Source organism: Leucoraja erinacea, chromosome 5, assembly GCF_028641065.1.
Source record: "Leucoraja erinacea ecotype New England chromosome 5, Leri_hhj_1, whole genome shotgun sequence".
NCBI classification, from domain to species: Eukaryota; Metazoa; Chordata; class Chondrichthyes; order Rajiformes; family Rajidae; genus Leucoraja; species Leucoraja erinaceus.
Window position 1 is genome coordinate 94,809,191 of NC_073381.1, and position 23,657 is coordinate 94,832,847.

General features: G+C 44.5%; 1 protein-coding gene across 1 annotated transcript in view; it reads left to right on the forward strand.

Annotated features, from left to right (window-relative positions):
• The window catches only part of abcc10 (ATP-binding cassette, sub-family C (CFTR/MRP), member 10), a 110,559-nt gene that overhangs the window by 22,214 nt on the left and 64,688 nt on the right, over positions 1-23,657 (forward strand). The window contains exons 4-7 of the mRNA XM_055636288.1: positions 4,177-4,404; positions 7,380-7,536; positions 10,782-10,918; positions 18,974-19,053. Coding sequence (XP_055492263.1) covers positions 4,177-4,404; positions 7,380-7,536; positions 10,782-10,918; positions 18,974-19,053 — 602 coding nt within the window. The remainder of the gene's footprint in view (positions 1-4,176; positions 4,405-7,379; positions 7,537-10,781; positions 10,919-18,973; positions 19,054-23,657) is intronic.

Genomic DNA, 23,657 nt, shown 5'->3' on the forward strand with positions numbered 1-23,657 from the left:
CTGGATCCTGGCACCGGGAAGGCAGCACACCATCCTCGCATCCCGTCTGTTGCCGCAGAAACCCCTGTCCGTACCTCTCACGATGGAGTCTCCCACTACAATGGCCTTGCCTGCCTTAGGCCTTTTTGGTTTTGGCTCAACAGCCCTATTCGCATCACAGGCCAGTCCGCCGCTCACGTCTTCTGTCCCAACAACTTCTAAGCGGATGAACCTGTTTACAAGAGGTACATCACCCGGGGACGTTGGCATTCCATGCTTCCCTCCCTTTCTCACTGTCTCCCACCTTCTCTCTTCCAGTACCTTAGGTGTAACAATCGTACTGTAGGACTTGTCGAGGAACGACTCAGTTTCTCGTACGAACCGGAGGTCATCCACTTGCTTCTCCAGTTCCCCAACACGGCCCTTCAGGAGCTCTACCTGGATGCATTTTTCGCATTTGTAGCAGCCAGAGGCACCAGCGGTGTCCTTGACCTCCCACATACTGCAAGCATCGCACTGAATCAGCTTGCCTGACATCTCCTTCTTTCGTCTCCCTCTCAAGCGTATTGCGTGGTCTCCTCTCCTCAGCCTCCTCTCCGAAGACTCTCGAGCCAAAGACTCACACTTTTCTCACAGGGCACTGACTCTCGAGCCAAAGACTCATACTTTTCTCACAGGGCACTTCCCTCACTAGGCCGCTCACTCACTGCCGCTCGCAAAGAGCTGCCCAGCTTAAATAAAGACCACAAAAAAAATCACAGAGAGTTTGGATGTAGCATAGTCCATCATACTGACCAAACTCTCTGCCAAAGACTCAATTTACACTTCACCCTGCCTTGGAAAGCAGCCAACATAATAAAAGAGGCGCAGGTTTTTTGCGGAGTGATTCAATGGCAGTGCATTCGGGGGGGGAGAGATTGGAGTGAGACAGCGGAGTGGAGAAGTTGAGACGGTTGACGTCGCTGCGGCAGTTCTGGATAAAGAGTTCCAGAGCCGGGACGTTACGAGGGGGGTTCCACGAGGAGGGGGTGCGTTGGAGACGGGTTTTTTTGCGGAGTGATTCAATGGCAGTGCGTTCAGGGGGGGAGATTTTTTCAGTGCGTTCAGGGGGGGAGATGGTTTTCCATACCAGGGCATCGGAAATGTCCTCGTTCTTCAGGGAACGGGGATTCCCCTCCGCCACCATAGATGAGGCTCGCACCAGGGTCTCATCTATACCCCGCAACACTGCTCTCTCTCCCCATCCCCGCATTCGCAACAAGGGCAGTCCCCCTAGTCCTCACCTTTCAGCCCACCAGCCGGCAAATACAACCATTTCCGCCACCTCCAACGTGACCCCACCACTTGCCCTACCACCATCTACCACCATCTACCCCTATGTCTGCCTTCCGCAAAGACCGCTCCCTCCGCAACTCCCTTGTCAATTCTTCTCTTCCCTCCCATACTATCCCCTCCCCGGGCACTTTCCCTTGCAAAACGCAAGAAATGCAACACCTGTCCCTTCACCTCCCCCCTCGACTCCATTCAAGGACCCAAACACTCGTTCCAGGTGCGACAAAGGTTCACCTGTATCTCCTCCAACCTCATCTACTGCATCCGCTGCTCTAGATGTCAGCTGATTTACATCAGGGAGACTAAGCGATCGTTTCGCCGAACACCTCCGCTCAGTCTGCAATAACCTACCTGAACTCCCGGTGGCTCAGCACTTCAACTCCCCCTCCCATTCCCAATCCGACCTCTCTGTCCTGGGTCTCCTCCATTGCCAGAGTGAGCAACACCGGAAATTGGAGGAACAGCACCTCATATTCCGCCTGGGTTGCTTGCGTCCGGATGGCATGAACGTTGAATTCTCCCAATTTTGCTAGCCCTTGCTGTCTCCTCCCCTTCCTTAACCCTCGAGCTGTCTCCTCCCATCCCCCTGTCCCTCGGGCTCCTCCTCCTCCCTTTTTCCTTCCTTCTCCCCCCCACCCCCCATCAGTCTGAAGAAGGGTTTCGGCCCTAAACGTCGCCTATTTCCTTCGCTCCATCAGATGCTGCTGCACCCGCTGAATTTCTCCAGCATTTTTGTGTACCAACATAATAAAAGACTTGTCTTGCCCCATCATTCCTCCTTCTCCCAGCTCTTGTCAGGTAAAGGATGCAGAATCTTGAAAGCAAGTGCCACCAGCAAGGATCAGCTTCTTTCCCCCTGTTATCAGGCTTCTGAACGGCCCTTGCAGACATTAGGCTTTGTATCTGGAGCTGTTGCTCTACAACGCTGAGAACTGTATTCTGCGCTCTGTATCTTTCCCTTTGCTTGACGTATTGTACTTTGTTCAACCTTTGTATTTATGTACAGTAATATCTGTTTTGATTGGATTGCTTGCAAACAATGTTTCTCATTGGTACCTCTATAAATGTGACAGTCTATATTACTAAAAGTCTGATCTTGACCGCTTTTGGCCCATTCTTCTGCGATGTCCGAGAGAACGCCGCCACCTACAGCCGTCATTTTTGCCCACCTCACTCAGAGCCCCCCTTCGCCTTCCGGGGACCGGAGGATTTTTCCCATCGATGAAAAATCTGAGAGATATTAATGTTTTTTTTTAATTTGCCATTCTCTCTGCTGGCGGCATGGGGGAGGGACTATAAAACCAGGAAGTGTAGTCCCTCACTCAGTCTCTGCCAGACCCAGGAAGCGAGAGGGCCAAGGCTCTCTGAGCTTCGAATAACACTTCACGCACGTCTACTCCACGGTGAGTCCCCTCAACGCGGCTGTAAAGTGGCTGCAGCCCAATTGTTTGCCTCGCCTTTTTAAAAAGTTTGTGTTCACAAAATTAATTTTGGTTGTCAGGTGGCTGCAGCCCAATTGTTTGCCTTGGCTTGGCTTTTAAAATCGTTGCAACAGTTGGATGCCAGCCCAAGAATCCATTCGGCCCACAATGTCCATACTAGCCCGCTGGAAACCAGTACCTTCGGCCCGCAACACCCATACTAGCGCAACAGACAGCCCCCCCCCCCCATTGGCGAGCAATATTGGAATTGGTGGAGAGGTGGAATTTTGCGATAGAGACCAGCCCTCCCGTGTGATGCTGGGACCCAACGGGTCCCACTTAGTCTAGTAATAAACTAAACCTAACCCATAATTTTATTTTAAACTTGGATATCTCTTTTTGAATCTCTATTAGCTCTATTTATTTTAATTAACTTCTTTACAGCCGCCTCCTTCCATCTGTCAAAATGCAGGAAGCATACCTTGGCTGATGAATGAGTATTCCTACTTGTTGAAAAACATTTAGACATTGTACTGACAGCAGCAGGGCTTGGTATTTGGGGACTACATCCATTGTCAGTGCTGGCACTTCAAAGTTTGGCATACTTGTTGTCTGATCATTAGCTTTTGGGGCAATCATGAAAATTATAGTGGGTTCTGATCTGGTGACGCTGGGACACGGGACTACATGTGATAAACATTGAAATCAGTTCCCAGTGGACTGACAGATCAAGGTTGTTGCCATGCAGTGTTGGTGCATTCACTCATAGAAGGGGGTGGATAATTAAGTAGATAATGAACAAGGGAAGCTCAAAGAAAAGTTCAATTTCTAGTGATCACAGGGGGCAGCACATAATTGTAGTATAAAGGCTGAAGCATTTGTCATGAACATCTTCCGTGTCTTATCCATTCCTGTTTCCTCCTGAGGTCTCCACCATCATTGTCTTCAGTTCATTTGATTCACCCCATGATCGGAAAAAAATGTTGGTGAATTTCGGGGTTGAAGCACAGTGCTTCTCTAGCAGTGCTTCAACTCCACATATATTAGAAAATAGAAAAAAATAACTAGGAATGAACTCAGTAGCTTCAGTCTTTGGAGTTTTTTAATGGGAGGGATTAAGGGAAAGGGCAGATAGAAGAAAGTAGCTTTTTGAAGACTGATAGGGTCTATGTCTTACTGTATTGATTTTGAATAACCTTCAGTCTGAAGAAGGGTTCGACCCAAAACGTCCCCCATTCATTTTCTCCAGAGATGCTGCCTGTCCCGCTGAGTTACTCCAGCTTTTTGTGCCTATCTTCGATTTAAACCAGCATCTGCACTTCTGTCCTACACATGTATTGATTTTGAATTACACATCCCATTTCCTGCTATACCTCCTGGTTCATTGGGCTGAATTACATTTCCTGGATTACATGTTAACTTTTTTTTTTAATTGATTTTCCAGCTGATGACTGAGATTCTGTTTGGAATACGGGTAATAAAATTCTACACCTGGGAGAACCATTTCACGGCAAAGGTTGATGACTACAGAAAGAAAGAGCTGCACCGTCTCAGAATCATCAAGTATCTTGACGCAGTTTGTGTTTACATGTGGGCGGCCCTGCCTGTCGTGATTTCCGTCATCACTTTTGTCACCTACATCTTAATGGGACACCAGCTAACTGCGGCCAAGGTCAGTCACTTATTGTTTCCGAAGAATATTTAACCCTCTTTCCAGTTTGCAGGTGCCTGAGAATCTTTTGCACTTACAGAAAAGTGGACAGACTTGTCCAAGAAAGAAAGTGCCGAGGTTGACTATCTTTAGGATGTACAACGAGTCATCGAATAAATCAGTATGGAAACAGGCCTTTTGGCTGAATTCGCCCTTGCTGACCAAGATGCACATCTAACCTAGTCCCAATTTTCCACCTATGAACAATATTGCTCTGTTTTATCCACATACCTACTTAAATGTCTTTTGAATGTTATTATTGTATGGCTCAACTACTTCCTCTGGCTGCTTGCTCCATATATGTACCACCTTCTGTGCGAACTAAGGAACTGCAGATGAAAAAGCTTTCCCTCAGGTTCCTATTAACATCCCAACTTCTGTATTCAATGGTAGACACAATTCTGGAGTAACTCAGCGCGACAGGCAGCATCTCTGGAGAGAACGAATGTGATGTGTCGGGTCACGACCCTTCTTCAGAAGTCACCCATTCCTTCTCTCCTGAGAGGTTGCCTGTCCCGCTGAGTTACTCCTGCATTTTGTGTCTACCTTTGATTTAAACCAGCGTCTGCAGCTCTTTCCTACACATTCTATAGTCAATGCCTTTATTGATGAAAGCCAGCATACCAAAAGCCTCCTTCACCACCTTACCTGTGACACCACTTTTGTGGAACTGTGTACTTTTACTTCTAACCCTTTATCTTATATACATGAAAATTAATAGTGACCCATCCATTTTAAACTCCTTGAGCAAACTTTTATGATAATGCAAAGGCCTAGAAGTTAATCTGCATAATATCTTAAAAAAGCAGGATACAAGATGAAAGTTGTGTTAATCGACTTTGCACATGTTTCTGAGTGAGTTTTTAATTGGTTGTTCTTTAGATATGAATTTCTTGATGAGAGAATTGTTTGCTCGTGTATTTTATGGTACATGGTTGTAAAGGTTTGCACATTGCCCTAAACTCATTGCTGATCTCCCAGTTAAGTCTCTGTTGAGTCTCCCGTCAACTAAATTGGTTTGAATCACAAGACACAACTGCTGGAGGAACTCAGTGGATCCAGCGGCATCTGTGCAAGCAATGGATAGTTGACCTTTATGGGTTGAGACCCTGCACCAGGTCTGATAATCACCAAGAACAAGAGACCGTGGGAGGAAGTGTAGTCTCGGTAGCTGTGAAGACAGTTAGTTTATAGTCATTGTCAGTAGATATTTTGTCTCCTGAGATGGAGATGGATATGGATCCAGAAATGGGAGAAAGGTGTCAGAAATAGTCCAAATTAATTCCAGGGTGGGGTGGACGGTGGTTGTGAGTGTGATAAAGAAATATGAGTTCCTCCGAGGTGCAGGAGACAGCACTAATGCAGTCATTGATATTCAAAACCTACCTTGGTACGACTTCACAATTCTTTGCTACAAAGATGGACTTCTTGACCAGCAGACCTCAATACCATAATATTTACTCCACCCTGATCCTCTACACAGCTACTTCCAAACATAGATGTCCACTTAGGCCTTGAGGGGCCTAATTCTCTCACTGGTTAACCATTTCCCCCCTTTAAATACTTATGAAAGCTCATCATGGTTATCAAACATTACAACAAGATCTTGATCAACTGAGCCAATAGGCTGAGGAAAGGCGAATGGAGATTTCTCAAATAAATGTGAGGTATTGCATCACAGCAAGACAAACCACGGCAGGACTTGCACAATAAATGATAGGGCCGTGTGGAATGTTGGAGAATATGGAGACCTAAGGTCCTGATACACAGTTCCATGGAAGTGGTGACACGGGTAGACAAGGTGGCGAAGAAGCAGCTTGGCGTGCTTGTCTTCATCAGACAGGGTGCTGAGTACAGGATTACAGCTGTACAAGACGTTGGCAAGGCCACATTTGGAGTACTGTGTACAGTTTTGGTCACCCTGCTACAGGAAGAATCTCACTAAACAGGAAAGGGTGCATAAAAGATTTACAATTATGTTGTCACACGTCCGGAGAGTTTGAATCATAAGGAGAAGCTAGATCAACTGCATCTCTTTTACCTAAGAACAGGAAGCTGAGCGCCCATCTCTTCACCTCTGCCTATCCTTAGCCCCACGTCCCCCTCCCTTTTCATCTGTGCATTAATTGCCTTATTATTGTGTTTTGTACTGAATTCTGTCTTTACTTTGTGTACTAGTCATGTCTCTACTATTTATTTCACTCCCCTTACATGTTTTTCCTCTATCTGCTAAATCTTTGTAAGGTGTCCTTGAGACTCTTGAAAGGCGCCCATAAGTAAAATTTATTATTATTATTATCTTATCATAGAATTATGAGATATATAGATAGGGCGAAGTCAGATATTTTTCTAGAGTAGGGGAATCTAAAATAATATGATGTTTAAGCCGCAAGGGAAAGATTTTAAAGGGATTTGCCAGGCAACTGTATCGCACAAGGAAAAATTGCACTCTATTGCACGAGCAAGCTGCCAGAGGAAGAGGGAGAGGCAAGTAGAACTCTAATATTTAAAAGAGACTTGGGCATGCTTTGGAAAGATTTAGAGGAATATGAACCAGGAAGTGGCAAATTGTACAAGCTCAGTTGAACATCTTGGTTGGCATTGCTGAGTGAGGTCAAAGGGCCTGTTTCCACATTGTAAAGCATTATGACAACCCCTGCCTCTCTTGCTTTTCCTACATCCCTATCATTTCATTACTTCACTTTTTTCTATGACCTCCCTACATGTCCTCACAACACCCCGTTATTCTCTGCTTATAGTACCTTTCCACAACCACTCTTGCACAACACTGCCTCGATCCATGCCCCAACCCATTTCTCTCGGCCCTATAATTCTATCTCCTCCCCCCCTGTTGTTCACTCCAAAGCCTGGTCCATCCTCGCTATATATTTTTCCACAACCCGTTCCCAAAACATGCTCCCTTTTCCTCCTTACAGGTGTTCACAGCCTTAGCTTTGGTGGGAATGTTGATCATGCCCCTGAATAACTTTCCTTGGGTCCTGAATGGAATATTACAGGCAAAGGTCTCCTTGGATCGGATCCAGCGCTTTCTGATGCTCTCAGACCAGGATTTGACAAAGTACTATACAGCAGGTAATTCAGTGAGTTGAATCTCATTTCCAAGTTGTCAATATATCAAATATTTACCGAAGAAGGTGAGAGTATTTAATTAAATTTCACATTGCTACTTTTACTTTTTGTAAAAAATGCTTTGCCACAAATTTTTTTTTTCTTTTTTAACTGACATAGTCATAGAAGGATACTGTGTGGAAACAGGCCCTTTGGCCCAACTTGCCCACTCCGGCCAACAATGGCTCAGCTATCCTAGTCCCATTTGCCTGCGCTTGGTCCATATCCCTCCAAACCTGTCCTATCCATGCACCTGTCTAACTGTTTCTTAAATGATGACATAGTCCCAGCCTCAACTACCTCCAATGGTAGCTTGTTCCATACATCCACAACCCTCTGTGAAAAAGTTATCCCTCGGATTCCTATTAAATCATTTCCCCTTCACCTTGAACCTATGTCCTCTGGTCCTCGATTTCCCTACTCTGGGTTTTGTATACCTCTATAAGATCTCCCCTGTTCCTCCTACGCTCCATCGAATAGAGACCCAGCCTACTCAACCTCTACCAAAAGCTCACACCCTCTAGTCCTGGCAACATCCTTTTCTGAACCCTGTCAAACTTGACAATATCTTTCCTATAACGTGTCCAGAACTGAACACGATATTCTAAATGCCGTCTCACCAGCGTCTTATACAACCTCAACATGACCTCCCAATTTCTTTACTCAATACTGTCAGATGAAGGCCAAAGTGCCAAAAGCCTTTTTGGCCACCTTATCCACCTGCGTCTCGACCTTCAAGGAACCATGCACTTGTACTTATACTTGGAGATCCCTCTGCTCTACGACACTACCCAGAGGCCTACCATTTACTGTGTAGGTCCTGCCCTTGCTCGACATCCCAAAAGGCAACACCTCACACTTCTCTGAATTAAATTCCATCAGCCATTCCTCCGCCCACCTGGCCAATTGATCCAGATCCTGCTGCAATCGTTCACAACCTTCTTCACTATCTGCAAAACCACTAACTTTTGTATCATCAACAAACTTGCTAATCTTGCCCCTGTATGTTCTCATCCAAATTATTGACGTAGATGACAAATAGTAACGGGTCCAGCACTGAACCCTGAGGCACACCACTAGTCACAGGCCTCCAGTCTGATAAGCAACCTTCCACCATCACCCTCTGCTTCCTTCCATGGAGCCAATTTGCTATCCATTCAGCTATCTCTCCTTGGATCCCATGAGATCTAACCTTCCAGAGCAGCCTACCATGCGGCACCTTATTGAACGCCTTACTAAAGTCCATGTACACAACATCTACAGCTCTGCCCTCATCAACCTTTTTGCTCACGTCTTCAAAAAAATCAATTAGATTTGTGAGACACGACCTCCTACGTACAAAACCATGTTAACTGTCCCTAATCAGCCCTTGCCCATCCAAATGCCAGTATATCCTATCCCTCAGAATACTCTTCAGTAACTTAACAACTACAGATGTTAAACTCACTAGCTTATAGTTCCCAGCATTTTCCCTGCAGCCCTTCTTGAAAAGAAGGACAACATTTGCCACCCTCCAATCCTCTGGCACCTTTCCTGTAATTAAGGACAACTCATAAATTTCAACCAAGGCTCCCGCAATTTCCTCTCTAGTTTCCTACAATTTGTCTACCTTCAAACACGACAGTACCTTCAGTACTTCCTCGACGGTAACCCTGACTGCTCTCAAGACACTTCCAGTGACTGCTCCAATTTCCTCCATCATACTGTCTTTCTCCTCAGTAAATACAGAAGAGAAATACTCATTGCCCATCTCCTATGGCTCCACACTGAGGTTCCTGAAAGGAACCTTTTATTCCTGATAGGTCCCACTCTCTAGTTATCCTTTTCCCCTTTATGTATTGATAAAATCTTTTTGGGATTGTCTTTTCTGCTACCCACCAGAGCTATCTCCTGGCCCCTTTTTGTCCTTCTGATCTCCATTTTTAGTTTGCTCCTTTTCCCAAAACTCCTCCAGGGATGCACTTGATCCCAGCTGCCTAAACCTGTCCCATGCATCCTTCTTGTTTTTGACTAATGTCCCAATTTCCCTCGTCAGCCAAGCTTCCCTACGTTTGCCTGCTGTGCCATTCACTCTAACAGGGATGTACACATCCTAAGCTCTCTTCAGTACACTTTTAAAAACATTTCACTTGGCCGATGTTCCTTTCCCCTAAAATAACCTGCTCCAGTCAACTTGAGCGAAACCTTCTCTCATACCCTCAAAGTTGGCCTTTCCCCAGTTGAGCATTTTAACACGTGAACCCTCTCCGTCCCGATCCATAACTATCTTAAACCTAATCGACTGTGGTCACTTGTTCCAAAAGGCTCCTCCACACATACTTCATTAACTTGCCCTTCCCAATTTCCCAATACTAGATCCAATGTTGCCCTCTCATGTGTGGGAGCCTCCACATACTGTTTAAGAAAACTCTCATGAACACATTTGATGAATTGTACCCCATCTAAACCCTTCACTCTATGCTTTTCCCAGTCAATATTGGGAAAGTTGAAATCCCCTACTACAACAACCTTATTTGACCTGCTACTGTCTGCAATCTCCCGGCACATTTGTTCTTCTAATTCCCGTTGATTATTTGGGGGTCTGTGGTACACCCCCAACAAGGTGACCATCCCTTTCTTGCTCCTCAACTCCACCCATATAGCCTCACTAGACAAACCGTCCATAATGTCACCTCTGAACACTGCCGTGATATCCTCCTTAACCAACAATGCAACTCACCCTCTTTTTTTTCTCACTCCTGAAGCTCCTGTACCCAGGAACATTGAGCTGCCATTCCTGCCCCTCCCTTATCCAGGTTTCAGTTGTGGCTACAACGTCCCCAGTCGCTCGTACCTATCTATGCCCTAAGCTCATCTGCCTTACCCATCAAGCCCCTTGCATTAAAGTACGTGCAGTTTAAATTGACCCTCCTTCCTCGCTCTCTGCCTTTCACCTACCTATTCTGTCCACTAACCTTTCCCTCACCACCCTCCATACCAACTACCAACGTCTCACCTGCCTCTGTCCTATATGAGATCCCACCCGCTTCCAATCTAGTTTAAACCCTCCCATTTAATAATTAAACGTATCCTACACCAGTTTAAATACTTCCTCTTGTTTTCTGCTAGTTTTTTCCAAGATAGCTTTCTAAATTAACTTTTCTCTGCACATCATTATATTATGTTCCATGTAAGTGGCCTGAAATATGGGAACCTTGTGCCTTATACAGACCCATCCGAGGATTCTAACTCAGCAGTTGAGCTGCATGATGCTACCTTCTCTTGGAGACCATGCGAAACGTCTGATGAGGAGGCTGAGCATGATGGCAGTATGGTGCTCTTGAATCTGAATCTAATACTGAGAAAGGTAAACATAAAAAGATAATTGTTATTTTATGTTCATGTATGGAATGTATTGGCTTCAGCTTATTGATGTTATAACTTTTTACAAAGTTCACACATAATCATGTTTATTAAGGGGTTTGTCACTTTTAAAGTAACGATAGAATGGGGCTGACCATCAAGGGACAGTCAGTTTCTGAATTTAATTGACGACTGTTTACACATCATGTGACATTAGTGGGAGTGAATTTTTTGGCAAAGGAAAATATGGGCTAACACAAATTGAAAATCAGAAATCTGCAGATGCTAGAAATTAAGTAAAACCAGTAAATGCTATAAATATTCAGCAGATCAGACAGCAGTTGTGGAAAGAGAAAAAAGTTATTGGTTCAAGCCGAAGACCCTCAAGGACCTGTCCCACTTAGGCGATTTTTTTTTTTGGTGACAGCCGAAAAATAATCTGTCACCACATGGTTGCGGGGTGATGCCTGTATTTTCGTGAGTTGTCGCCTCAAGTGTCGTGATTTTTTTCTTGTCACCGCTGGATTTTGAAATGTTCAAAACCTTATGGCGACAGTGAGCTTGACTTTGCCTGTCTTCTCCTGTCATAGGTGCTGTTGTAGGTTGTTGCCAGGTGATGTTGGTTGTCGCCGGGCGCTGACTTCGGTGAATTCCATTGGCGACTACCTACGTCAACCGGCGACGTGTGCAGGCGACTGAATTGTTTTCCGTTGTCTTCAGTTGTCGCCGACAGGGTCGTAGCTTGTCATATCTTGTCGCGGGTGGACATAAGTTGACCGGTTGTCGTCTGTGTGGTCGAAGGTTGTCGTAGGTTGTCGTAGGTGTGGTCGTAGCTGGACATCCAAATGTCGTGAGGCATTGTGTCACCGGTTGACGTAGCTTGACGTCGCTAGGTGGTAGCTTGTCGTAGATATTGTCGTAGGATGGGGAGGGGGGGGGGCAGAGAAGCTGGTTTTTCAGTGTCCCGCTACGACTGTGACTGTCGCTGGCAGTCAACTAAAAATTGCCTAAGTGGGACAGGCCTTTCAGTCAGGTTTCCAATTTGAAACATTAACTCTATTTCTCCTTCCACAGATGCATTCTGAGTATTTACAACATTTTCTATTTTTATTGCAGACTTGCAGTATCCTTCTATCACAATTTAAATAATCCTAAACAGAAAGTAAGCTTACACTTGTGAGGTTTGCTATGTAGAGTGGAACTTTAAATAATAATTCCCATTTAATGATTCAGTTCTTATATATTGCAACATAGAGTGAATTGTCATGTCAGAGAGTATGGGAAATGCATAAAGAGTGGTTATTTATAATGTGTATTTGTGCTCAAGGCCCAAGATATCAAATTAAACCATAAAAAGCCACTCAAACTGTTAGTCCCTGCTAAAGTAGTTATCATCTTGTTCTTTGGCATTCTGTGTGAGTGGGTAGCTTCTATTCTGCGTGAACCACCGGCCCAAACTCTTTGAGAGTGGTCTGGTTATGCGGTGCAATTGCTTGCATTCAATGAATCATTTGGCTCCAGAGATTCAGGGCAATACACTTGCACTGTATTCTGTGGGTTCTGAGGTGATTGATGAGACGATTGTGTGGGAGCTGGAGACACTTTCACAGAGGGAGCAGACAGTGCTTGTGGGCATGAGCAGATGGGAGGCACTGTGCCTCTTACGCCGGCAACACGGGTCCTCTCTATACCGCTATTGCATAGTATAGTTGCAGAGATTTTCAGTATCATCTCCTCCACTTTGAGCAGTTGATTGATTGAATACTTTATTGGCACGTGACAATTCACAATTAAATTCTTTGCTTGCATACCCAAGGTGCAAATAGTCCCCCATAAAGGTTGCTTACAAAGTTGCAAATTCCCCCACCCGCATCAGTTCCCCTTTTGTTCTCACCCCCCACCATGGCGGCTACGGCGCCCTCCGTCCTCGTCCGTCGGTCGGCGCCATCATCGACCTCTCCACTAACGCCGCAGTCCTCTCTATGCCACCGGCCCAGGCTCCTTCCGCGGCCCCAGCACCGATAGCCGTGGGCTTCAACGACCTGCAAGGCTCCACCTCTGACCCGCGAGGTTCCGGCCCACGAGGCTCCACTGCCGGCCCACGAGGCTCTATCTCTGACGCGTGGGGTTCCAGCCCATGAGGCCCCCGTCTGGGCTTCTCAGCAGTTGTGGACCATAGAATGCCTGAATCAGTGGGGATGTTACTTTTTTTTTAGAAATATATAAATACTAGACCAAGTGCAGACCCGTTGGGTCTGTTCCCCCAACGTGTGGTTGTGGGGAGAGGAGAGCAACTCTACCGCTGCGCCACTGTGGCCGCCTTTTGACGCCTTTGTTTGTTCTGTCCGTTGGGAGAGGAGAGATTAGAGAATAACCAGGGTGTGAATGATTCTTGATTATGATGCTGCCCGGCCTGCTGAGTTACTACAGCACATTGTGTCTTTTTTTAAATTACCAATGCTTGCGTGAAGGAGCAATTTTAACGTAAAAAATGATGCAGTGCAGGCCATGAATAAAGACCTTTCAAACTTCACTTTCAACCTATACATTATAAATCTATGGACAGTGTGACAGACATTGTTGAAATTGTACTTTCCCCTTGAATTTCTAAGCTCTCTATTGCCACCTGGTGACAGCACATGAGTGTGTCATTACCTAACCTTGAATTAAAAGAATGAGCTCCAATCATGCCACTCAGAAATTTGAATCACCAATTCTCTGCAACGGCATCATATCAGTTTAAAAATTACTATCATATAATTGAGGTAATGCAGTTGAGCAAAAAGTCTTCATCTCTTAGACACCAATTATCCCATCTAATCTACAGTCAGTTTTGACTCCAAAGTCAAAAGGCCCAACAGAGGATGTACCTCCTGCGGCAGCTGAGGAAACACAATCTGCCACAGGCAATGATGGTCCAATTCTATACTGCCATCGTAGAGTCTGTCCTCACATTCTCCATCATGGTCTGGCTTGGCTCAGCCACCAAGCACGACATCCGGAGGCTGCAGCGAATTGTTCGGCCAGTCAAGAAGGTTGTTGGCTGCAACCTTCCTCCCCATTGACGAACTGTACATTGCAAGTGCCAGGAAGCGAGTGGGTATAATCATCTCTGGCCCCTCTCACCCTGGCCACAAACTCTTCGAATCACTTCCCTCTGGGAGGTGCCTCCGGACTGTCAAAGCTGCCACAGCCAGACATAAAAACAGCTTTTTTCCCCACGAGCAGTCGCTCTACTCAATAACAAAAAGTCTGTAGTCTCCTTTTGCTCTGGTATTTTATTTCATTCACATGGTTAAACTATAACGTTTTATTCTTAATGTTTTATGTGTTATTCTTAATGGTTTACTGTATGTCATGTTGTTACTTGCGAGCAGAGCACCAAGGCAAATTCCTTGTATGTGTACATACTTGGCCAATAAACGTATTCATTCATTTCAATGCAAGTAACTTCAATTACCATTCAACTTCGTTTTTCTGTGAGTATTAATGGGGCATAAAAAAAAACAATTACTAAATAATAATAATAATAATAATAATGATGCCTTTATTGTCATTATATTGTGAAATACAACAACATTAGGAGAGCTACTCCTGATCAGTGCAACCAAAACAAGTTAAAGCAAGATAAAAACACAACCAATACATCCAATACATTTAACTGCTTAAAATAGTAGATAAATTATATTTGTCACACCTAAGTAGAACATTACACTGGGAGAATATTGCACTTGTAAATACTTTAAAAGAATTCAAAAAGAAGAAATATTAGCTGAGTGGTCTGTTTTATAGTGGAATGGATGACAGTATCTCTCATGTTGTGTGGATATTTGAGGAATTTAGAGTTCTGATGGCTCAGGGAAAGAAACTGTTCTTGGTTCTGTTTGTCAGGCTTATGACGCACCTGAACCGCCTACCAGAGGGCAGGAGGTTGAACAGGAACTGTCCAGGATAGAAGGGGTCTTTGATTATTTTCCTGGCTCTGCTAGAGATGTCTTCCAGGGAGGGCAGAGGGCAGCCGATGATTTTCTGGGCATTTTTGATCACTCTCTACAGGGCTCTCCTGTCTGCTGCTGAGCAGCCGGCATACCACACCGTGATACAATATGTCAGCACACTCTCGATGGTGGAGCAGTAGAAGGCCACCAGCAGCTTCTCCTCTAGACTGTTCTTCCTTAGCACTCTCAGGAAGTGCAATCGCTGCTGGGTCTTTTTTACCACCGCTGAAATGTTGCCAGACCAGGAGAGGTATTTCGCAATGTGCGTTCCCAGGAAATTGAAGGTGGAAACCCTCTCGACAGTCCCGGTTGATGTAGAGCGGGGCAGGGTCTGCTCTGTGCCTTCTGTAGTCGATGACCATTTCCTTTGTTTTGTGATGTTGAGTGCCAGGGTATTCGCAGAACACCACTGACAGCTTCAGGACCTCATCTCTCTACGCTGCCTAGTTTCCTCCTGATATGAGTCCGACCACCGTGGTGTCATCTGCGAATGTAATAATGGAGTATGTGGAGTGGATGGGAGCGCAGTCATAAGTGTACAGAGCATAGACGAGTGGACTCAGCACACAGCCCTGTAGAGAACCAGGATGGAGGAGCAGTGGGGGCCCATTTTGACTTTGGGCAGTTAATGAGAAAGTATTTTATCCAGGCGCAGGTGAGAGGGGGGAAGTCTATGTCCGACAGCTTGTTGACTAGTATGTCAGGGATGATCGTATTAAAAGCTGAACTATAGTCAATAAAAATAATGCTTACATGGCTCCCCGGGTGTTCCAGATGGCTCAGTGTAGTGTGGAGGGCAGTGGCGATGGCGTCCTCCGTCGATCTGTTTGCTCTATAAGCAAACTGATGAGGGTCAAGGTTTGGAGGGAGGCTGGCATTAATGTGCTGTGAAATTAGTCTTTCAAAGCATTTCATGACTACTAATGTTAATGCGATTGGTCTGTAGTCATTTAGACTGTTTATGACTGGCTTCTTAGGGACAGGAATGACGGTTGCTGACTTCAGACAAGGTGGTATGGTGGCTTGTGTCAGGGAAAGATTAAAGATCTTGGTAAAGATCCCTGATAGCTGGTCTGCACAAGCTTTGAGTACTTTGCCGAGTACTTTGCCGAGTACACCATCAGGTCCAGCGGCTTTCCTTGGGTTCACCAACTTAAGCGCGCGCCTCACTTGGTGTTCCTGGGGAGTGAGCGAATGAGAGCTGGAGGTTGGTGGGAGCAGGGTGACTGCATGGGGTCTCTTTGCCTCAAAGCGAGCAAAGAAATGGTTTAGTCCCTCTCCCAGCGAGGTGTTAGCACTGTCACCAAAGGTTGATAAAAGATTCAGTCTGAAGAAGGATCTCTTCCCGAAACGTCTATTCCTTCTCTCCATGGATGCTGCCTCACCTGCTGAGTTTCTCCAGCATTTTCTGTCAACCTTCGATTGTTCCAGCATCTGCAGTTCTTTCTTAAAAATTATGAAAGGTTAATAATAATAAATTTTATTTATGGGCGCCTTTCAAGAGTCTCAAGGACACCTTACACAAATTTAGCAGGTAGAGGAAAAACATGTAAGGGGAATGAAATAAATAGTAGAGACATGACTAGTACACAAAGTAAATACAGAATTCAATACAAAACACAGTATGAGGCAGTTAATGCACAGATGAAAAGGGACGGCACGTGGGGCTAAGGATAGGCAGAGGTGAAGAGATGGGTCTTGAGGCGGGATTGGAAGATGGTGAGGGACACGGTATTGCGGATCAGTTGGGGGAGGGAGTTCCAGAGCCTGGGAGCTGCCCTGGAGAAGGCTCTGTCCCCAAAACTGTGGAGGTTGGACTTGTGGATGGAGAGGAGACCAGCTGATGTGGATCTGAGGGACCGTGAGGGTTGGTAGGGGGAGAGGAGGTCAGTGAGATATGGGGGGGGCAGATGGTGGAGGTCTTTGTAGGTGAGGATCAGGATTTTATAGGTGATCCGGTGGGAGATGGGAAAGGTTGTTGACTTTATAGAGTGTATATTTCTTTTATTAGTAGGTTTTGCTAAACTATATAACTTTTTTTTTTTGCAGTGTATATTTCTTTTATTAGTAGGTTTTGCTAAACTATATAATTTAAACTCTGTAATTGTATTATTCATGAATAATAATATAATATGGTTCTTGCATGATGCATTGAAAGCTAGCACACATGGCCAGCATGTAATAGGGAAGCCCAATGTAATGTTAGCTGTTAGTTCAAGGGAGTTTAGAGTACAGCATGGAAACAGGTCCTTTGGACCACTGAGTCCGTGCCGGCCATCGATCACCTGAACCAGAAGGCGTCCATTTAATTTGAAAATGGGGAGGAATTTCTTCTCTGAGGTTACAATTTTTTGGGCCCCTTGCCACAGAGAGCCCTGATGAATATTTAGGGTGGAGATAAATATATAATGGCGAAGGAAATGATAATGATGGATGATAGGCGAGGAATGTTGGATCAGCTATGATCCTGTTGAAAGGTGGAACAGCGTTGAGTGGCAGAATGACCTATTTCTGTTCCTGTTTCTAATGATCTGACCACTTAAATGTGTACTGCACTTCTCTTTGGTGATTATTCAAATGTTTGGAATATTGATATCTGGGATGAATAGATTGTTCTATGAGAAGAAGCAAGCAGAAAGTGCTTTTAATTCATGGGAGTTCAAAATGATGAAACATGATATCTTTGAAATATATAAAATTCTCCAAAGGTTTTCCAGGGTGTGTGCCTAGAAACTGTTTGCCTGACAGGAGAAATTGCAGTCAATGTCCTATGCAGAGTTGGCCATCACAGATTGAAAATAGGAGATATTTTTCCCTGTAGATGGCTGGGTCTTCACAATTCTCTATTTTAAAGTTTCAGATGCTTGATTGTTAAATGTATTTAAGACTGCATATTTGTTTTCAGTAAGTAATGCAAATGTTTTGAAGTGTTTGTATAATGTAGCAATGTTACAAAATTTTGAGATTAAAAAAATCAAGTCTGCAATTTATCCCATCAGATAAAGCATAAAAATAATTTTAATTTGACACCTAATTCACTTTCATATCTTCAGTATTAAAAAAGTTATGGCCATTTTCATACTCAGAAATTAGCATCTTGTTGGAAATTGCTTTTCCATTGACGTATCACAAAAGCTGTGATCAAATGGCCATAACTTTATTAAAAATTAAGAGAACTGATAGACATTTTCAGTTATTATAGATTGAAGCATTCTGAAACAAATATTAAACAATTTTACTTGGATGACCTGAAATTAAAGCATATAATTAGTTAGTTACCCAATTGTAGCTAATTCCAAAATTCAATTACTAGATCTAAACATCTATCCATTTCTTAAGAAAAGATTTACATTTTTAAATAGCCTAAATGTCCAAATAACATTCACACAAGAATTCACAATATAACATGATTTTAAAATCTCATTGTCATAAATTTATAGGACAAATGGAAGGAATTTAGTGTTTAATTGCTGTAAATTAATGGCCATTTAAATCATCTTGCGAGTGGGATTTTGTGGAACGCGCTGGTTTGGAACGTTGTGGTTGCAATGAATTTGAACCCCATGTCGGCATGAAAAATACTGCCGGTTCGGATGGGCTCCAAGTCACCTTCTCGCAGCTTAAAATTTTGATTAAAGGCATCTTAAGAAGTACTTTTTTATGTAAAAATAAACAGCCTACCTTGCCTTGTCCCCTACATGAGATCCGTCCCGTTGTCGGCGTTCACGGCTTTAGAAGATGATTTTCAATTTACTCTAACAATTAAATTATCCAGCGCTAATTTTAATAAACTTAATAAAACGACAGTCGAAGCGATTTTCTTTAGCAACTAAACAGCCGAGCAGAGATCGATTTGAATAGGCTGCAGAAAAACCCGCCCCTCTCTCAAAGGCGCCAAAGTCGCGCACACGGGCAGCGGCAGAACTGCAGCGCCGCTGAAGGTAAGTTTTGTAACATACCTACATAATAATAATTCAGTCAAGATTTTATTGTTCAATGGACTATATTTTCAAATGGATACATTCATCACACCTAAGGATTCTGTCTCCATTTATCTACAGGGGCAGTTGACAGGAATTGTTGGAAAGGTTGGCTCCGGCAAGAGCTCACTATTAGCAGCCATAATGGGAGAACTCAACAGGTAATTTAACAATGGATTAGAAATTGCAACATTGTGATCAACTATTTAATCTTTTTTTTTCACTGTTCATTTCAAGAATGTTTTTCCTTAACTTCATTTGTCCCCACCTTTCTTTCCAATCAACCCATTATTGTAGCTTCTGAATCGGCAACAAACTCTGCAAGAGTTACTCAGCCTTATGTCAGTATGTTAAGTTTTTTTTCCTCAATGTCTTGCATTTGTTCTTGATCCATCTGCCTGGCCTTTCATCTTTGTAGATTAGAATTTTCATTTTAAAGTTATTGATACTGTATGTCTTCACTCTTCTGCCTTGTTACTGTGTGCCTTGTTTCAGGATTTTTATTTCAGTTCCAGTCCTTGGACATAATGTTGTGGAGAAATGCTGAGTGCACTACAGTGCCTATTGTAGAAAGAAGATTATTAAACACTGCCAACAATGCTTGTCTACAATTTCTCCAATGTAGTTTAGAATGGTGTCAATTGAGTGTTGCCAAGTCAATGTTCTGACTGTTATTAATGCATGACTTGTGGTGCCTCAGATGTGAGTTATTGAAAGAGGTTCACCATTTTGTTTTAGTGTTGCAGGCAGTTCAGTGATCTGGCCAGATTGTGGACGAATATGTCAGCTCTGCTGATTCGTTTATAGAAGGTGGGCTGTTTCATATGCTGGGAATACTGTCACTGAAGAGTTTGAGTCATTATCTGTGATTAGGTGTTTCCACATTAGGTGCATAGATGAATATCCGGATTTCATCACATTCCCCCTAGTTCAGACCCTTCTGACCTAGATTTATACCCATACCTCGCATGCCCGACAACTTTCATTAACTTTAAATTTCCTGGCCCTCTGACATAGGAGCAGAATTAGGCCATTCAGCAAATCAAGTCCACTCCACCATTTAATTAAGGCTAATTGGCCATTCAATCGTGGATTGGGTACCTTACAACCCAACAGTATGAACATTGAAGTCGCCAACTTTAGGTAACTTCTACAAAACACCCCCTCTCCCTTCCCCTGGCTGACCATGCACCCACTATTTTTCCCCTTCCCTCCCTTTCCACCGACATTCCTAAACAATTTGCACCTCTTCAATCCAATAGACAATAGTTGCAGGACTAGGCCATTCAGCCCTTCGAGCTATCACCGTCATTCACTGTGATCATGACTGATCATCCACATTCAGTACTCCGTTCCCGCCTTCTCACCATATCCCCTGACTCCGCTATCTTTAAGAGCTCCATCTAATTCTCTTTTGAAAGCATCCAGAGAATTGGCCTCCACTGCCTTCTGAGGCAGAGAATTCCACAGATTCACAACTCTCTGTGAGAAAAAGTGTTTCCTCATCTCCGTTCTAAATGGCTTACCCCTCATTCTTAAACTGTGGCCCCTGGTTCTGGACTCTCCCAACATCAGGAACATGTTTCCTGCCTCTAGTGTGTCCAATTCCTTTATAATCTTATGTGTTTCAATAAGATAGCCTCCCATCCTTCTACATTCCAGAGTATACAAGATCAGCCGCTCCATTCTATCAACATATGACAGTCCCGCCATCCCGGGAATTAACCTTGTAAACCTACGCTGCACTCCCTCAATAGCTAGAAAGTCCTTCCTCAAATTAGGTGACCAAAACTACACACAATACTCCAAGTGTGGTCTCACGAGGGCCCTGTACAACTGCAGAAGGACCTCTTTACTCCTATACACAACTCTTGTAATGAAGGCCATTCGCTTTCTTCACTGCCTGCTGAACCTGCATGCTTACTTTTAGTGACTGATGAACAAGGATCCCCAGATCACTTTGTACTTCCCCTTTTCCCAAGTTGACTCCATTCAGATAAGATTCAGATTCAGATTCAGATTCAACTTTATTGTCATTGTGCAGTGTACAGTACAACCTGCCATCCTGTTTTTGCTACCAAAGTGGATAACCTCACATTTATCCACATTAAACTGCATCTGCCATGCATCTACCCAAAGTGTCCAAGTCATACTGAATCCTCATAGCATCCTCCTCACAATTCACACTGCCACCCAGCTTTGTGTCATCTACCAGCTTTGTCACAGTTCACACTGCCACCCAGCTTTGTGTCACCTACCAGCTTTGTCACAGTTCACACTGCCACCCAGCTTTGTGTCATCTGCAAATTTGCTAATGTTACTTTGAATCCCTTCATCTAAATCATTGATATATATTGTAAATAGCTGCGGTCCCAGCACCGAGCCTCGCGGTACCCCACTCGACACTGCCTGCCATTCTGAAAGGGACCCGTTAATCCCTACTCTTTGTTTCCTGTCTGTCAACCAATTTTCTATACATGTCAGTACCAATACCATGTGCTCTAATTTTGCCCACTAATCTCCTATATGAGACCTTATCAAATGCTTCTGAAAGCTCAGGTACACTACATCCACTGTGTCTCCCTTGTCGGTTTTCCTAGTTACATCCCCAAAAAATTTCAGAAGACAAGTCAAGCATGATTTCCCCTTCGTAAATCCATGCTGACTCGGACCGATCCTGTTACTGCTATCCAAATGTGTGGCTATTTCATCTTTTATAATTGACTACAGCATCTTCCCCACCACCGATGTCAGGCTAACTGGTTTATAATTCCCCGTTTCTCTCTCCCGCCTTTCTTAAAACGTGGGATAACATTAGCTACCCTCCAATCCACAGGAACTGATCCTGAGTCTATAGAACATTCAATTCAATTCAATTCAACTTTATTGTCATTGCACAGATACAAGTATGGGTACAACGAAATGCAGTTTAGCGTCTGTTCGTAGTAATAGTGCAATATAGAAACAAAAATACAGAATAACAGAATAAGCAAACAATGTGGACGGAGAGACTGGAGAAATCTATCGGCGGGACTCCGAGTTCAGCAATGTGATAGTGTTGTTGAAGAAGCTGTTCCTCATCCTACTTGTACGAGACCTGAGGCTCCTGTACCGCCTCCCTGATGGGAGGAGGGCAAACAGTCCATGGTTAGGGTGGGAGGGGTCCTTGATGATCTTCCCGGCCCGTCTCAGACACCGTTTTCGGTGGAGGGCATCCATGGCAGGGAGCGGGGCACCGATGATGTACTGAGCGGTTTTCACCACCTGTTGTAGTGCCTTCCTGTCAGCTACGGTGCAACTGCTGTACCATACCGTGAAGCAGGTGGTCAGGATACTTTCGATGGTACAGCGGTAAAAGTTGGTCAGGATCTGGGGGGACAGGTGAGTTTTCTTGAGCCTCCTCAGGAAGTAAATGCGCTGCTGCGCCTTTTTGATCAGTTTGGTGGTATTGAGGGACCAGGACAGATCCTCTGAGATGTGTACCCCGAGGAATTTGTAGTTGGAGACGCGCTCCACCTCAGTCCCGTTCATATGGATGGGGGTATATCTGCCCCCTCTGTTCTTCCTGAAGTCAACAATAATTTCCTTCGTCTTCTTGGAGTTGAGGACGAGGTTATTGTTGGCACACCAGGCTGCCAGGTGCTGGACCTCCTCCCTGTAGGCTGACTCATCGTTGTCACTGATCAGTCCTACCACCGTGGTTTCGTCGGCAAATTTAATGATGGCGTTGGAGCCATTCTTAGGGTTGCAGTCATGAGTGAAGAGGGAGTAGAGGAGAGGGCTGAGCACACAGTTATAGTGGAGGAGGTGAGGTTGTTGACCATAACAGACTGTGGTCTGTTGGTGAAGAAATCCAGTGTCCAATTGCAGAGGGAGGTGGAGATGCCAAGTCCACTGAGTTTGGTGATCAAGGTTGCGGGGATGACAGTGTTAAAGGCGAAGCTGAAATCGATGAACAGCAACCTGATGTAGGTGTTATTGCTGTGCAGGTGGGTCAGGACAGAGTGTAGAGCCGCCGATATGGCGTCCTCTGTAGACCTGTTGGTCCGGTAGGCAAACTGATGGGGGTCCAGTGTGGGGGGGGGAGGCTGGCTTTGAGGTGAGCCAGGATCAGCCGCTCAAAGCACTTTGCAATGACAGGGGTGAGTGCCACTGGGCGGAAGTCGTTGAGACTCCCTGTAGCTGATTGTTTGGGCACTGGCACAATGGTTGATGTCTTGAGGCAAGTGGGGACGACACCCTGGGCCAGTGAAAACATTGGAAAATGATCACCAATGTGTCCACGATTTCTATAGCCACTTCCTTAAGTACCCTGAGATGCAGACCATCAGGCCCTGGGGATTTATCAACCTTCTGTCCCATCAGTCTACCCAACACCATTTCCTGACTAATGTGAACTTCCTTCAATTCCTCCGTTACCCTAGATCCTCTGGCCACTAGTACATCAGGGATTTTGTTTGTGTCTTCCTTAGTGAAGACGGATCCAAAGTACCTGTTCAACCCATCTGCCATTTCCTTGTTCCCCATAATAAATTCCCGTTTCAGTCTTCCATGGTCCAACTTTTTTTCTCTTCATATACCTAAAGAAGCTTTTACTATCCTCCTTTATATTCTTGGCTAGCTTACCTTCTTAGTTCATCTTTTCTGGCCGCATTGCCTTTTTAGTTATCTTCTGTTGCTATTAAAAAGTTTCCCAATCCTCTGGCTTCCTGCTCATCTTTGCTATGTTATACTTCTCTTTTATTTTTATATTGTCCTTGACTTC